General features: G+C 47.8%; 1 protein-coding gene across 1 annotated transcript; it reads left to right on the forward strand.

Moving 5' to 3' along the window:
* Nucleotides 1-731: 731 nt before the first annotated feature.
* Nucleotides 732-15,419, forward strand: CHMP3 (charged multivesicular body protein 3). Its single transcript, XM_071753230.1, has 6 exons — nucleotides 732-862; nucleotides 5,824-5,884; nucleotides 10,486-10,665; nucleotides 12,086-12,207; nucleotides 13,278-13,392; nucleotides 14,810-15,419. The coding sequence occupies exons 1-6, from the start codon at nucleotides 818-820 to the stop codon at nucleotides 14,941-14,943; spliced, it is 657 nt and encodes a 218-aa protein (XP_071609331.1). The 5' UTR covers nucleotides 732-817; the 3' UTR covers nucleotides 14,944-15,419.
* Nucleotides 15,420-17,586: the final 2,167 nt, after the last annotated feature.

A 17,586-nucleotide genomic window follows, 5' to 3' on the forward strand; every position in this document is an offset into this window, starting at 1 on the left:
TATCTGCAAGGTCTCCCCTCAGCCTCCTTTTCTCCAGGCTTAATAACCCCAGATGCCCCAGCTGTTTCTTGTTTAACTTGTGCTCTAGACTCTCCCCTAGGTTTGCTGCCTTCTTCTGGACACACTCCAGCACCTCGTCCTCCTTGTGAGTGCCCCAAAACCGAACACACCACTCACCGGTGCCAGGTACAGGGGCACCATCATAAGCCCAGTCCTGCTAGCCACACCGTTGCTGACAGAAGCCAGGATGCTGTTTGCCTTCTTGGCCACCTGGGCACACTGCCGGCTCGTATTAAGCTCCCTGTTGACCCATATCCCAACTCCTTTGCTGCCGGGCGGCTTTCCAGCCGCTTTTCCCTAAGACTACAAGGTTGCACGGGGTTGTTACGGCCCAAGTGCAGGACTTGGCCTCGTTAAATCCCTGTTAACTCCCCCCACAGGCAGCCCCATAGCCTCCTCTGGGCTTTCACGGGGCCGTCTGAGGGCTCCAAAGCCCTCGGGGGGCGGCTGAGGCGCTCTGGGGCCGTGTGCAGCGCTGCGGCGCCGTGTGGAGAGGCGCGGGGCCGTGTGAAGCGCCACTGCGCCCCTACCCGCTCACCCCCGGGACCCCCGGGCGGGGCGGGGGGCGGAGCTGTCCTGGCCCCGCCCACTCCGTCAGCGCAGGCGCAGTACCGGCGGGGATAAGAATACAAGAATACGCATGCGTGAATACAGGGCGGGGGTGTTGTCGGCGCATGCGCAGTGGGGAGAAGCCGCCCCGGGCAGCGGGCGGGGAGGGAAACCCGGAAGTGGCGGGCGGCGGGAGGCGGCGGCCGCCATGGGTCTCTTCGGGAAGACCCCCGAGAAGCCGCCCAAGGAGCTGGTGAGGCCCCGGGAGGGGAGGCCGGGAGGTGGGGGAGAAGGGGGTTTGTGTCTCGGCGGTAGCAGTGTCCGTGCGTGGCGTTGCCATGCCGGGGGCGGCGGAGGATCCGCGGTGTCGGGGGAGGCCTCGCCTGACAGACCCCGGACCGGGACTGAGGGGAAGCGCGGAGGCCGCGACCTTGGGAACAGGGAAGAGAGGGGTTTGAGCTCGGTCCTGGGGTATCGCTGTGGTGTCTGGGCCTCGGCAGCTCCTGAGGAGCCCTCGTACTCTGTCCCGAAACGGGTTCGTGGCACCCGCGCTCGGTGACTTCGCTTCTCCGGTGCAGCGTGTTGGTAACGGGCTCGGCCCGCTGCCCCCACCTGGGGGTGCTCAAGGACTTGAGGGGGGCTCTCGGGGCCACAAAAGTTGTAGTCAGAGGAGCGGTGCGGCCTGGGGGTGTGGTCTTGGTGGCTCCTCCATTTTTAGCTTGGTGTTTGCTGTCTCCTGTAATTTCTGTGGCTGTGTTGGGTGCTTCTAGCTCCTGTTGCTAAGGCAGTTTTAACAAAGTGTTAATAGGTGAAATGTGGGGTCTAGGGGTTTGTTTTTGAGGCTGCAGGCAAACTGTGTAAGCCCTGCTTCTGCCCATGGATTCCTGATGTCACAGTGGAATGAAATAATCAGGATACTGATGGGTTTCATTGCTGCCTTTCCCAAGTCACTGCTGAAGTGTTAATTAAAAACATCTGCTGTTTGGTGGAGGGAAAGCTCAAATACATCACTAAAAAAGCAAGAGGGAAAAGGTGACAGAGCCTGCAATTGAAGGTTTAGAAGAGTTGCAGTGTCACAGATATTCCCTGCCACTCTGCAGCAGCCAGGTCCCAGGGGAGCAGGGTAGAGGTGTCAGTTGTTGGATGATAGCATGAGATGAGGAATATATTTGTGATAGTGCACTGCTTCCTTTTCCTTCTCTGCTTGTGTCAGAGCACCGTGCAGGCTGGTTGTTGTTTCCCCTGTTCCTGAGCAGTGTTGGAAGATACCACAGAGAGTTGGGGTTTGGAGACTGCAGCTCCTGGTGGGGGGATAAAGCAGCTGACAACCCCCTGACCTGCAGGACGTGGTTCCTGTTATTTGGCTGCTCTGTCCCTTTCCATAACTGACCAGCTTGTTGTGTTTTTCAGTACCACAGTGTGACCAGGGCTCATCTTGGAGCTGTGGGCAGAAAAGCCTGAAAAGGTGCTAAAAACCAATGTGCCTGAACTGTAGGGAGAAACACCCTAGGTCATTTTCCCATCCTGAGCTTGCTCTTGGGTAGGAGGTTGGCATGGTGGCTTCTCAGACTGTAACAGCAATATTAAGAAACCCAGAAACAGCAAGGAATTTTTTTTTTTTCTCTTGTGTCTTGACTGTGCAGCTGTAGAAGGAAGAAGGTGTTATTTCTCCTTTCTAGGTGATGAGGAAACAGCACTGCTTGCCTCCTGTCTGCCAGCAGCTGCACACAAGGCACTGTCCCTGAGCAGGGCTGGAGAGCACAATCTGAGCACCACAGGAGAGCTGGTGATGGGAAGGGCTTGAGATTTGTGTGACAGCACTGAGCTTGCTCTCTGTCCATGGAATTTACTGTCTGACAGGAATTTACTGGCTGAGTCATACAAGGAAAATGTCTCCAGTGCTGGTAAAGGGCTGGTGATGCTTTTCAGCCTGTCTGAAGCCAGGGGTTTGCTGTACATTCTGTGCCACATCTGGATTGTTTGAGCAGAAAAGGTGCTTTTCCTGCAGTGCAGCTGGGGTGGTTTATTTCAGGTTAGTGTTTGGGCTGCTGATTGGTGTGGGGATGATGGGTTTGTGTCCCAGCTGGAAGCAGAACAGCTTCCCTCATCAGCATGGGGTTGTGCTGGGGGTGATTAACCTTGCTTAGTTCACCAAAGGGCTTCTGTTCCCAGCTCTGCAACCTCTGCATTGTCCCATGGTTTGTAGCCACATTCCCAGATTCCTGTGTGAGATCCAGGCTACAGCTTCTTGACTGCTCAACAAATTTCTGTGCCTCGTGGAGCTGGAAGCTCTCAGCAGTCTAGATCAGAGTCAGTGGCAATTCCTCCTCCTTTTATACCCAAAAGTGGTGGTGATCACTGGGAAAACCAGGGAATGCAGAAGTGCCCAGTTCTGCCTTTATGAGGACACTTGCAGGGAGCAGTTTATTCCTGGGCAATGCTAGGGATGAGCTACCAAAGAGTTTCCTGCTGTCCTGGCTCAGCAGGGATTCATAGAATCATAGAATTGGCTGGGTTGGAAGGGACCTCAGAGCTCATCAAGTCCAACCCTTGATCCACTCCCACTGCAGTTCCCAGCCCATGGCACTGAGTGCCACATCCAGGCTCTTTTGAAATATCTCCAGGGATGGAGAATCCACCCCTTCCCTGGGCAGCCCATTCCAGTGTCTGATCACCCTCTCTGTAAAGAAATTCTTTCTAATGTCCAACCTAAACCTCCCCTGGCACAACTTGAGACCTCTTGTGCCCTCTTGTCTTGCTCAGAGTTGCCTGGGAAAAGAGACCAACCCCCCCCTGGCTCCAACCTCCTTTCAGGGAGTTGTAGAGAGTGATGAGGTCTCCCCTGAGCCTCCTCTTCTCCAGCCTCAACACCCCCAGCTCCCTCAGCCTCTCCTCATAGGATCTGTGCTGGATCCCTTCACCAGCCCAGTTGCCTCCTTTGGACCTGCTCCAGGACCTCAATCTCCTTCCTGAGCTGAGGGGCCCAGAACTGGACACAGGACTCGAGGTGTGGCCTCCCCAGGGCTGAGCACAGGGGCTGCATGCATGGCAGCGTGCAGCCAGTTGTGGTTTAATGGTGTCTTTGTGCTGGGTTGTGCATCAGGGACAGGATCTGTGAATCCTGCTGCAGTTCATTTGACAGTTGCCAATTGTAGAGGCTCAATGCTGATTTGTTGTAGGATACAAGCAAATCCCTGGGAGATGTTACATTTGAGAGCTGGCAGTTGGCCAGCCCCAACTCTGTCACAGTCTCTCTCCCCTCTGCTCTCCATCTAGTGTAGGAACACCCCACAGAGAGACCTTCTTAGCCTCTTTCCAAGGTGAGGGGTGAATCCATGTGAAATTTTCTGCTCTGTTCTGAAGAACAAGAAGGAAAGCTGCAGTTGGTCTGGCAAGGGCTGGTGTTTGGTCTTTTTTACCCCCTCTGGAAATATTAACCAGACTCAATTCTGGTAATAAACCAGAATTCAACTAAAGGTTCAGACACTTTCTGAAACTCCTTCAAAACTTGCACACCCCTGATGTATGTGCACAGAACTCTGCTGGGCATTGGATTTTTTTTCCGTGGATTGTGTCCTAGGACAACTCAAGTGGTGCTTCTTGTCTGTAGTCAAAACTCAGTATTGTTCATCCTGACTGAGAGCATTTCTCTTGAGACCTGTAAAAGTCTAAGAATCTGCTGGGCTCATGCACTGAGGAGTGCTCTTACTACACTTTTTTTTAAAAATTTATTCACATAGATGAACCTTTTAATTTCAGTTAACATTCACATAAAAATTAGGGTGGTTTTCATGCAAATCTATTCATCCAGCCAGCTTGACTTCTGAGTGGCCAATGTGTGAGGGGATCCAAGCCCAATACTTGGGGTGAGCTTTTTGAACTGCTGCTGGTACCAGCACCAGAGCCCCACCAGCATTTGGCACTCTGTTCCTATGCTGGGATTTTCACCTGATTCTTGATTCTGGTGTGTCACAACCCCTCTCTGCTTCTGTATTTGACCTGATACCTGGCAGCTAATGCCTGTCTAATGTCTCCACTTCCCCAGAGGGGTGGCTGGGGCAAGTGATGTGCTGGGAGAGCCAGGAGGGCTGGAACAGAGAGAGCTTGATGGGTCCTAGGAGGGAATCTGTGATTTGACTGTGTTTTGGCTGCAGGTCACTGTGGTTGAACCCCACTACAACCATCCCTGCATGTAGGGATGTGCAGCCTGGGTCTGGCTCTCTGCAGGAAAGGACCTGAGGTTCCTGCAGATCAGAAGCATCAGTGCAGCTTGGGCAGTGAGGGCAAAGTGGGCTGTGTTTGTGGTGTAATCATCAAGTTGAGGAAAATGGTTGTTCAGTTACACTGCTGCGTTCAGCATTAATCAGGTCACATCTACAAAACTGCCCTGGTTTGGGCTTCCAGTTCAAAAAGGGCATCTACAAACTGGGCACAGTGAGGCTGAGAGCCACCTAGTTGGTGGAGGACTGGAACCCATGACACAGGAGGAGAGGCTGAGGGAACTGGGCTCATTTTAGCTTGGAGAAGAGAAGGTGAAGGGGCAGGGATCTAAAGCCTTCTGCTGCCTAATGGGGCTTTAGTCCAGCCAGAGCCAGGTACCTCTCAGGTGTGCCCAGTGACAGGGAAGGGACTCCAGCCACAGGTGGCCAGAGGAGAATTTTGAATTGAACATAAGCAAGGTTCCTCACCACTAGAGTGATTTAAATGCTGGAACAGACACCCTGAGCATCTTTGAAGTCTGTGCCCTCACACAGTGTCAAAACTTGATGGATGAGACCCTGAGCAACCTCTCTGAACTCTGAGCTTGGTCATGCTTTGAGTAGGAGGTTGGCTTGGAGACCTCCTGAAGTTTCTTCTGACAGGAACAGGTAGAGTCACACTCAGTGCTGTCATGCCATGCCAAAGTTTCCATCTTATGCTGAAATCCTCTGCAGCAAGTTCCCTCTGCACAGCAGAGGCAGCCAGGCAGTGTCTCTGCCTCACAGGTGACGTCTTCCTTGACCCTCTGAATGTTAAGAAGAGTATAATCATTGGTGGTATTACTGCAATTTTTAAAAATTTGAATAATGAAATATTTAAACCTCACTCCTAACTTCAGGCTTGTGCATTTTGAAGTGCTGCTTTTGATACTGAATGGTTAAGAAGTTACATGAAAGTATAAAAGCACAGTTTTAAAGTTGGAATTCCAAGTAACCCTCACTTTTTCTTTTTAAGGTCAATGAATGGTCCTTGAAGATAAGGAAAGAAATGAGAGTGATTGATAGACAGATCAGAGGTTTGTACTTATGTCTCATATCTTGTTTTTCCATTCCCTGTCTGCCTTCAAGGTTTTTTGCTTTAATTGGGGGAAGGCTGTGAAATCTAATAGCCCAGGGTACTCTCTTGCATCTGGAATGAAGGAAGACAGATGTGATCCTGGGGCCAGCCTTGTCTGTGTTAGAACAGGATGTCACTATGAAGTTCTCTGAGTAAAATTTTCCAATGAACCTGATTATTTTAGGCTTCCAGTAATGCTCTACTATCCTATTTGATGAATTAAACTTGATATCCAGAACCCCCCCACATAGAATCAATGAATATCCATGTGGTATGTGTGGAAAGTTCAATAGATATGTGCTGGCATGAAGTGCCTGTACTAAACAGAAGTAGCTTGCTGGCAGCTTGGGTAAATTGCAAAAAAAGAGGAAAAAAAAACCCCAGCAACTTTTCTCAGTGGGTGTTTTGCTATTAAATTCTGGGCATTACACTTTTGAAAAGCTCTTGTGCTAATTATTACACTGCTGCTAGTTCAGTTTCTTGTTCTCTCATCTTCCCACCTCCCCAGAATTTGAAAACAGGTTTGGGACAGGTTCTGGTTTCCTTGGGGTCTTCTACCCTGCCCTCAGGATTGGCCCATGGGATGTGCTGGTAAAGAATGTTTTGTGTCAGGTCCTGGTTTTAGGCATGTGCCTGTTTTGGGACCACATTCCCCCTTTCCTCCCCAGCCCCATGCCTCTGGAGTAAGCTGCCAGGATTCATGTCTTCTCCCACGTGCAGATTTATAGGGGTTGGTTGGAGGGAGATACTCATACAAAGTCTGTCTTTGTCCTCATCTCTAAAATAAGAACAGGGTTTATGCCTCTTCCAGGAAAGCTGATGTACAGTAATGTTCATTCTGCTTGTGAATTTTTATGGCTTCTCCAAGGCACTTTGTGTGGCTGCATCAGGCACAGAGTGACTGAGATGTGGCTGATCTTGTCAGCTCACCATGTTTAGGGGTTGCATCTTCCACAGGAGTGGAACTATTGATGGTTTCTTGAAATTTTGGGTTTCTTTAAACTGTATTCATGCCATAATACTTCTTATGGCCTTTGTAGATGTTGGGTTGTGTGGCAGTCTGATGTTTTAACATGGATATAAATCTAATTATTGCAACAGCTCTAAACATGTCTGTGTGTGCATTTTAGAGTGTTACTTTAGAAGAAATACAGTTCAGCATGTAAGATCTTAGACTAACCACCAACCATCTGCTGTTCTGATAATTCCCATTTAAATAAAGTCCAGGATATCTTTGTAAAGCCCATATTGTGCAGGTTTTCACATCTTGCCAAGTGTCAGCTCTGAAACTGTGTGGTTCTGCTGGACATCTACCAGGCCAGCAGGTTGCTGCCCAAAGATGACAGTCACCAGCCACTTAAAAATTCTATTTTTTCAAAAAAATTACCCATTGCAGTTGGATTTTGCCATATTTTTGTGTTTCAGTTGAAACTTGCAGAGGAAAGAGCTGCAATCATTGGATGCTGAACTGGAACCTTAGTTCCCCAGGAGGAGGCTGAGCTGGATGAGTTTTGATACAGCAAAACTTGGATCCACCCAAGATGAACTGAGTGGGCTTGGACCAGTCCAAGGCTTTGCTCACCCAGTCCTTGCAGTGACTGATATAGCAACATGCTGGTTCAAACCATCTGTTGTTGGACTCTTGCTGTTATGATTTATATTTGGTGTGGGTTGCTTTTGAGGGCTTGGAAGGCTCAAAGAAACGAAAGGTATCCTTGTGACTTCAGAACTGATTTTTTTCAAGTTAATACAGTTGGAATAACACAGTAATTTTGTGCTAAACTGAGTTTGTGAGTCCTCCCTGCAAGTGCTTTGGACTTCTTTGTGCCTCTGTAGGGCTTGGTGCTGTGGAGGGGATCCAGTGCAGTGACTTTGGCTGACTAGAGGTGCATTGCTGGCATTGCCCTTCCAAGATGGAGCTGAATGACTTGCATATTTTATGCCACTAATCATAGAATCACAGAATTGGCTGGGTTGGAAGGGACCTCAGAGATCACCAAGTCCAACCCTTGATCCACTCCCACTGCAGTTCCCAGCCCATGGCACTGAGTGCCACATCCAGGCTCTTTTAAAATATCTCCAGGGATGGAGAATCCACCCCTTCCCTGGGCAGCCCATTCCAATGTCTGATCACCCTCTCCATAAAGAAATTCTTTCTAATGTCCAACCTAAACCTCCCCTGGCACAACTTGAGACCTCTTGTGCCCTCTTGTCTTGCTGAGAGTTGCCTGGGAAAAGAGCCCAACCCCCCCTGGCTCCAACCTCCTTTCAGGGAGTTGTAGAGAGTGATGAGGTCTCCCCTGAGCCTCCTCTTCTCCAGCCTCAACACCCCCAGCTCCCTCAGCCTCTCCTCATAGGATCTGTGCTCGGGTCCTTTCACCAGCCCAGTTGCCTCCTTTGGACCTGCTCTAGGACCTCGATATCCTTCCTGAACTGAGGGGCCCAGAACTGGACACAGGACTCGAGGTGTGGCCTCAATCTCCTATTCAGCAGTTCCTCTTGCAAGTGAAAAAGCATTCACTGGAGTATGGGGCCCCACTACCCTGGTCAGGATGTAATAACACAAATGTTTGTGGTCGTTGCCAGCCTGAGAAAGTGAATGTTGTCATTCCTCAGGGCTGCTGGAGTACTCCTGGTGCTTTCTGGGTTTTGCTGCAGCACTTCAGCTGTTTTTCACCTCTTCTGGGAGGTGCTGGGGCTCAGCTCACTCCTCTGACAGACAGATGTCCTCAAGCTTGTGACATTTCTGCAGATACTGAGTAAGCAGCAAGAAGTGTGTTTTTCTAAATATGATCCTACGGATTTCTGCAGTCCTTGAGGAGAAAGAGGCCATGGAATGACAATGAGAGAATGACTCATCTTGAGCACAGGGGTCATTAACTCCCACATGAGAAGCTGTGTCTAAAGCTCCAAGTTGGCTTATGTCAAAAAATGTACATTTTCATGCCTTTGTTTTTATAAAAAGGGCAACTTCTGATTCTTGCCTACATATAATTTCTGTCAGGGATAAGCCAAAAGACTTAAACAAAGCCTTTGCTAGGAATAGTTGTTCTTGTGGTAATTTCTTTCAACTTTTAATTCTTACTGTCCAAATTCTTTATTTACTTTAGGTTAATGCTTTTGCAGACTCAAATTTCATCAGTCACTAAATTATTGCTGAGTCTGGAAAAGGAAGAGAGTTGTCACAGCCCCTCACTGCTTCAGCATTTCTTAGTGTGAGATTTTTGAGGTACTTGGCTTCTGCTGTACACAGCCAGGATTTTCTGACAAGGCAAACATATGAACAGTCACATCAGATCTGCTAAAGAAACCTATGTTATTTAAGGAACCCTATTAAGTGTGTAATATTTCAAATCCAACTGTTTGGTCCTCATTATTCCATCTCCAGCATGCTCTTATGAAAAGCTGTTGAATGAAGCTGGGTACCAGGAGAGTTTGGAAAGGCCATTTTATCAAACCATTTACAATCACACTCGTTTTTGCTGATAAATTATCCAGATCTTTGGCTTATAATTATAAGCCATCTTATAATTTGAGTTTGCCAAGTTATGTGAACACCTGAGCACGTGTGTTGAAAGTATGAGCAGCAGAAACTCAAGGATGAGTATAGATTTAGTGAGGTATCTGGTTGTGCCTGACAGTGGGAATAATTAAGTCTCTCTGTAAGGATGAAGACTTTTGGCAGTAGTTAACAAATTTGTGGTTCTAAGTAACTCAGTTGTGGCAACACCCTTACAAATGCATTAGATAAGTTGTTATGCTTTCTTTTTAAAGGTAGTGTAGATCAAAAATTTTCCAGCCTGAGAGATCAGCCCTCTACAGTTTTTCAGAACCCTTTTTTTCAGGGGAAAAAAAAAACATTTTAGAGATTTAGAAACAGTGAGGACAATTTTACCTATGGTAGCCCTCAGGTTCACCTTCAGGTAGTCTTTGGATGTAGTCTGACAAGTATTTTTGCTGCTAAAATGCAGTGCATGCAGATGTTCTGAGGCTACGAGTTTCCAACTCCTTGTGACAAGTTTTCCTCTTGGTGAAGTGGGGCTCTCTGGTGATGAGCACAGAAGAGGTAATTTTGTAACAACAAATCAGTACAGCAGTCTTAAACTGTGTGTGCACATTTTATATATGTGTGTATGTTTTCATCTACATTTATACCAAGCCAGTTTAATAGTCAGGAAATTATTCTGAAATTGTAAGTCAAGTGGGCATCTCAGAGTGCTCTGTTCTTCTTACCAGATCTTTTCTGCTTCTTGATAAATTATCTCAGTCAGCTCAGCTTTATGCAGTGCTGTTCCTGAGCAGTCCTCTACCATAATCTTAACTGTGGGGGATGTTGCAGAGCTGGATGTTTAGTAATGAGAATTTCCCTAGCAATATTTAGTTGAATTAATTACCCAACATGTAAATCTGCCTCGAAAAAGGTCTTTGAGTAACAGTGGGAATTGTCTGACATAGAGCAGAAGTTATTCTTTGCATTAAATATACACCCCAACAAATATCTGGTTTCTCTTCCACATCCTTAACAGCTTGTCACTATTTACTGTGTTTTTCTGTGCTCAGATATCCAGAGAGAAGAGGAGAAGGTGAAGAGGTCCATAAAGGATGCTGCCAAAAAGGGTCAGAAGGATGTGTGTGTGATCCTGGCCAAGGAGCTGATCCGCTCCCGAAGGGCTGTGGGCAAACTCTATGCATCCAAAGCTCACATGAACTCTGTGCTCATGGGGATGAAGAACCAGCTTGGTAAGAGCAACTCATGGGCACAATGACTCCTCTAGCATTAGGGGTGAGGTCTGAGTTTCCAGTTTCAGAAACAAGGTGAAATGTAGGCAGAGCTTGGAACTGGTAAGCAGACTCAGTCTTGTGCAAGGCAGCTGATCCCAGTGGGCTGCAGGGCCCAGGGCAGTTGCTTCTGTATCAGGCCCAGAGGTGAGAGGCTGCTGCAATTCCATGTCCCCATCTGGAGCATTTTAGACTGTAGAGCAGAGCAGAAAGCATAAAAGACAAAGAAAGTCTTGGTAGAGCCTCATGTGCTGCTGAGATATCCAATGACTGCCCCCACCCCAGCATTATCCAGCCTAGCTGCTAGCAGATTTTAACAGTGGAGGAGTGATAAGTCAGGATGCTCAGTGTGAACCTCAAATGTAATCTTATGATAGGTCAAATGTGGCTCCTCATGCCCTTCATTCATGAAAGGGAAGCAGGGGGCATCCTTGCACCTTGAAGTGTCCCTTAAAAGGAAAAAAAGCAAAGCAGCTTCTGCATTATTGGTGTTACTGTCACCTTCACCTTACTGGGGATGTTCTGATCTGCTTCCCCAAGCTGTAGAAAGGAATCCAGAATTCAGTCTGAGGTTTTTATTAACTTCCTTCATCTTGGGAAGTGACCACTAAAGGCAGGATTTCTGTTAGTTTGTTAACAATCCAAGTGTAATGTGCTTAAAGAAATTAAGTCTTCAAATGAAAAATAATGTTTGCTGTACCTTCATTTTGCTTCACTAAGGAGAGACCATTTTTTATACAAACAGGTGAGTTCTCCATGGCTAGGAAGCTGCCAAGTTAGGTGGCACAAGTCAAGAACCTTGAAGTACCTTTAATTATTGCATTTTGACCTTGGTATATCAACATATATTAGGAGAACTTATAAGCTATATGAGTAGTCTCTGGGAAGAACATTGTTAAATCCCCTTTAAATCATACTTACTCCCAGCTTATCTGCTTCAGTATCAGTTTCCTAGCTTGCTGCTTGCTGTGAAATTATTGCACTGGAACTTCTGACAGGGTTGGCTTCTGCTGCCCAGTGTCAGTGAGTCTGCTGCCTCAGTGAGATTTCTGACTGCTGAGTGGAACAGGCAGGAGCTCCTCAGGGCTCTGTCTGTATGAACTGGAGTGCAAGTGGGTGGAAATCTCTGCAGGCAATCAGGATTGCTCCAGGACATCATACAGGACCCTCATCTTTGCTAGAAACTTTCTTTTTAACATGTGGGTTGGAGTTGAGGCTTCTTCGGGAAGTTGGACAACAATTAAGAAGGGGGATGCCCATTTATTTTTTTAATCAAATTGCCTACGTGCAAACAAACTTCTGTCTGTGTAGGGAGGATATAATTTCTCTGCTTTCAGTGGTGCAGGGTTCATTCAAGTTTTTCTACACCTCTCCTTCACAGCTGTCCTGAGGGTAGCAGGCTCATTGCAGAAGAGCACAGAAGTCATGAAAGCTATGCAAAATCTAGTAAAAATCCCTGAAATCCAAGCAACGATGAGGGAATTGTCCAAAGAGATGATGAAGGTAAGATCTGTAACATAAATAAGAGTTGGGTCAACAAGAGGTGGTTGTTAGTGTGCTGTACAACCACTGAGGTGAACCCTTTGTCCAGAGGGATCGTGTGAGTTGGGAGAAGCAGAAATTCAAGCAGCACATTAATAGCTGGGGGCTTCCTAGCAAGTTGCTGCCTCTGGGGTAAACCTTGACTTGGGGATACCTGCAGTGTGTGTGGTGTAAAGCTTGAAGGTGAAAAAAGCTGCTCAGGCTGAGGATGGAAGGAGGAAGATTGGTCCCTGTACCAAGCCTGGAAGCTTGGATTGATGTCTGCACCCAGTGAGTGCCTGTGCCCCGAGCTTCTGTCTCTTCCTGGGGAGACTGAATTCCCTGCTTTCAGGGATGAAAGTGGTGATTAAGAGAGACCCCCACAGCCCCTTGTGGAGTGGGAAGCTCTAAGTGCCACTTAGGCAAGAAGGCTGTGCTGATACTGGGTTTAAAACCTCTAGCTTAGTGTCTCCATATGATGAACATGCTTTTATTTTAAGGTATACTAATTCTCTGTTTTGGCTATTTTTCAATGACCAAATTTATTTTAACGCCCTCCTTAGCACACCAGATTGTTTAGGATGAATCAACTTATTAATAATTTTACCCTTATGCACCAGAACAATTTGTCCATACTTAGGTGCAGGCCCTGCAGGGGGATGTTTTCTAACAGACAAAAAAAAGGAAGTTGTGTCAAACACTAATTTTACAGCATGTTATGGAATTTCTGCTTTGTGACTGAACCCTGTGAAACACAACAACAAACCTGGAGCAAGCTGGGCTGTTGGTGTTTAGACAGGTGAGAACAAGGGATAATAGCTTGAGGGTTTCAAAGTGAGAACATGTGCATTTAATCCTTAACTTCTGACACTTTTCCTGTGCACCAGTTTTACAGATCCATCCCTGCATTAGCTGCAGACCTGCAACAGGATAGCTTTGATCTGTTAAAGCTGGAGCTTTAAATGTCTGGATAGGAGCAACCTGATCTCCAGAGCAGGGAGTGTGTCCTCTTACTCTGCTGTTTCCAAAGACCTTTTTTATTTTTCTGCTAGGCTGGCATTATAGAGGAAATGCTGGAGGACACCTTTGAAAGCCTGGAGGATCAGGAGGAAATGGAAGAGGAAGCAGAGATGGAAATTGATAAAATCCTTTTTGAAATTACAGCTGGTGAGTTTGGGTGGTTTTACCTTGTCCTGGTATTTTAAACTTTCATTTGTTCTGACTTGTCTGTGCCCTCCCAGAGGTGTTTCTGCCTGTGCCAGCAGGCAGGGTGCTCTGACAAACTGGTTTCTCAGGGAACACTGGCTGCTGAGAAGGCCATTATGGTTCAGTAAAGCAGAAGTCACATGCTGATGTCACTGCAGTGCTCCCACAGAGGCTGTAACAGAGCTCTGTGTGTCTGCAGAGTGGATCTTCTTAACGAGGGGGAGTTTCCCAGACTGACAAAGGCAGGGAACAAACTCAGCTGTTTGCCTTCAGGCTTAGGCTATGTTGTGATTCCTGGTTGTAAAATGCTGTTAGTGACTTGAGTTGTTGGGGGTGGGTATATGGAACCCACAAAGCAAAAGAAAAGCCCCCCAAACCAAAACCCAGCCCCCCCTGCCTTACAGCTCAGGAGGTGATGGTCTGCTGGTTTAGTTTCTGACTTAGCTAATGCTTAACAGGCTCATTACCTGCATTTCTTGTGAAATCTGCTGTGACCAATGTAACTCCCACAGCTGTGTTCAGCTGTTGCACATAGCACCAGCTCCTGCCCTGTTGTCACCTTGTGCCCTGCCCCTGTCTTGTTGCCCTCCCTGGTTTCTCACATCCTGCTTTGCTTTTTTCCATCCTGTTTCCTGGCTGGGAGCAGCTCCCTTCCTGCCAGGTGGATGGGGGGAGTTGCACGCTGGGGCAACTCAACAGCAGCCACAGAGGCTCAGGAGGGGCTGAGACATCTTGCACGTGACCTTTGTTAGAAGTGATGGATGAAATTATTTTTTTATCTATACCCAGGGCTGGAGTCCAGAGGAGGACCCCAAAAATGGTCAGGGGGCTGGAGCACCTCTCCTCTGTGAGGACAGGCTGGGAGAGCTGGGGTTGTCCAGCCTGGAGAAGGCTCTGGGGGGACCTTATTGCAGGCTGTCAATACTTAAAGGGGAAAAGAAAAATGGGGACAGGCTTCTTAGCAGAGCTGTAGTGATAGGACAGGAGGTGGTGGTTTTAAACTAAAAAAAGACCAGATATAAGGAAGAAATTTTTTACCATGAGAGTGGTGAGGGACTGGCACAGGTTGCCCAGAGAGGTGGTAGATGCCCTATCCCTGAAACATTCAAAGTCAGGTTGGGTGGGGCTCTGAGCAGCCTGATCTTGATGAAGATGTCCCTGCTAGGGTTGGACTAGGTGGCCTCTAAAGGTCCCTTCCCAACCCAACCCATTTTACAATTCTACAGAAGTCAAAACATTCTACAAAAGTCAAACAGATCTCATGTGTGCCCTTTGCCAGGAGCGATGGGTTGAATTCTTTTCAATACATATACCTGAAAGTTGCAAATTATGAAATGAAGACCTAATGCAGACTGACAAACTTGGTTGTTGTTTGCAGGGGCCTTGGGTAAAGCACCAAGTAAAGTCACAGATGCTCTTCCAGAGCCTGAGCCCATGGGAGCAGCTGCTGCTGTTGATGAGGAGGAGGACATTGAAGCTATGCAGTCGCGGTTGGCCACGCTGCGCAGCTGAGGAGGGAACCCACGTGTACAGTTTGCCTTGTTCTGTTTTTTTTTCTGTTTAGTTTTTTTTATTTTCCTTTTTTTTGCGATGGGATATTCGGTCCTACTTCAAAATATAGAACCTCTTATGTGAGAATATTTTATGTAATATATATATATATTATTTTTTTTTTCTTCCTGGGGAGTGTGTTCTCCAAGAAACTACTGTAATATATATTTCTTCCTGGGCAGTGCAGTCTGTAGAGCTTATCTTACGTGTTCTGTGTAGCCTGTCTGCCCCCTGAGAGGCTGTGGTGAAATGGCAGTGGTGGTATCATGTGATGAATATTCAGATGTAAAGTGCTGAAACACATTCTTACCTCCAAATAGCATTTTTCCCTGAAAGGCACTTTGGTTTAATCTGCTACCAAAAAACTTTGATGGTAAGTTCTTTGTTTTCTGGAATCACTACATCACTACAGTTTTATTAAAGTGGCTCTAACAGTTGCTCTTGTGCACTGGTTTAGTTTGTATCACATCAGACCTTTTCATAAACAGTATCCACCTCTAACAGCTCCATTTTGGGGGTTTATAACACTATTGTTGTTTTCTTTTTTTCTTTAGGACATTTATGGCCTTCCCAGCAGGGCTCGAGGAAAGCTTTCAGTCAGAGCAGCTGAGAGGGGGCTGCACTCTCACAGCACTGTCCGGGCTGAGCCTTCTTTAGCCCAGGCAGGCTGAGGCACAGCCCCTCCTGCCCCTCCTGCTGCGGGGCTTTGCTCCTGGCAGGATTTCTGCTCTTCCCAAGCAGTCACACTGCAGCCTCCTCCCTGCTGCCAGAGGGAGCGCTGTCTCCTCGGCTCTGAGGAGGGCAGGCGACCAGAGAAAAGGTTTTGAGACCTGCACAAGGTCATCTCCAGAACCTTTGTTTTGTTCGTTTGTCACTCCAAGCCCCATGGAAGTCATACTCCTAAAAGACAAGTGTCAGGATGTGCTCTGAGAGCAGCCCTGGGAGCCAGGCTGGGGGCACACAGCAGGGACAATGCCACCATCAGGGGTTTGGCTGCCATCAGCCCCCTGGGGAGAGAGCAGGGGGAATGCTGGTGAGTGAAGAGAGAGGGGCACAGAACAGGCAGGGGGAGGCACCTTCCCTGCCTGGGGGGAGGGAGGGACCTTCCCATCCTTCTGGGCCAACACAAGCAGCAGCAATGTCTTCTCCACTCTGCCCCCTGAACACATGGGGAAAAAGGAGCTCAGCAGCTGAGGGAGAGACAGCTCAGAGAGCCAGGCTGAGAACAGGCAGGGGGGAAGTGGCCGAGGTGAGCCCTGACTCAGGGTGATCAAACAGTTCCACCCAACCCTGAGGCAGGGGGTGAGCTGCAGTGCTCTTGCAGACACCAGAACTGCCCCTGATCCCATGGAATTACCTTTTTTCAGGTTTTCAAGAAGTGTTAAAATGAATGCTGGTTCCAGCCAGACTTCAGGGAACAGCTGTGCCCCACAGTGGCATTTGTTACCCATCTGCTCACCTGCAAATCCAGTTTTACAGGCAAATGGGCACTGGGCTGAGCTCTTCTGCTGCTATTCTGTGAGTCACTGCCCCAAAAGGGAGGAGGCCACTTCAGATCTCCTTATGCTTCACCCCAGCTCCTATCACTTCACTATCCCAGCCCCAGCAGTGGTGAGAAGCCACCTGCTGCTTGCATGGCAGTGACTTCTGCTCAAGGGAATCCAAAACACGAGGAGAGTTTTCCTCTTAAGGAAAAAGTGGCTCATAAAAGGCAGTTTGAAACATCCACCCCATCTCTCCCCTGAATGTGTCAATGCCCTCAAAGCTTCACAGGCAAAGGGAATTGTTTCTAATTTTAAGGAAGGCTCACCAAAAGAAAACAATCTATAAAGAGCTGTGTTGCAACAGCAAGGGTAGAGTGACAGCCAAGGCACACAGACACCTGGAGGATGGTGCCCAACAGCTTCCAGTTTCAGCCACAAAAAGCCAGGAGGGGCCAAGCACTGCTCCCCTTCCTGCCAGAGGGTGGCAAACAGCACAGCAAGCAGAGGAACCCCAGAGCTGCAGGGCTGTGCACTCCTTGGAGTTCCATTCGTGTACTCCCTCCACCCAACAGGTAACAAGAAGAGGCAAGGGGGTGGTTTGTTGTCTTAAAAATACAGAGAGGAGAGAGAAGAAAGAAGAAGAAGAAAAAAAAAAAAAGTTGAAGAGTTGGCAAGATTGGGGAGGTAGCAGCTGCCATCAAACCAGATTGAACAAGTGACAAGAACACTCAAAATCCAAATTAAATGGGTCTTCCCATGTGTACACACACACACACACACACACACACACACACACACACACACACACACACACAGGTGTTACACCAGTAACACCAGTGTGACTCATTTCAGTGGCTGGGAGGTACCACACCTGTACCCCAGCTCCCCATAAATACCCTACCTGGCCACAAGAGAATTCCAGTGCATGACTTCATTTACTTCAAACTGGACACTGCAAGGACAAACATTCCTCTGAAGCCTTGCCTTTAAGGATATTAATTAGTCAAATCACACAACACCAAATGCAGGGTTTGTTGCTTTTCCTCCCAGAATCCAGCTCAAGTGACAAGAAACAGCCCAGAAGTCACTGTCAGAGGTGGAGGGAGGTTCTCACTGAACA

The sequence above is a fragment of the Heliangelus exortis genome, chromosome 10 (genome assembly GCF_036169615.1).
Source record: "Heliangelus exortis chromosome 10, bHelExo1.hap1, whole genome shotgun sequence".
Taxonomy (NCBI): Eukaryota; Metazoa; Chordata; class Aves; order Apodiformes; family Trochilidae; genus Heliangelus; species Heliangelus exortis.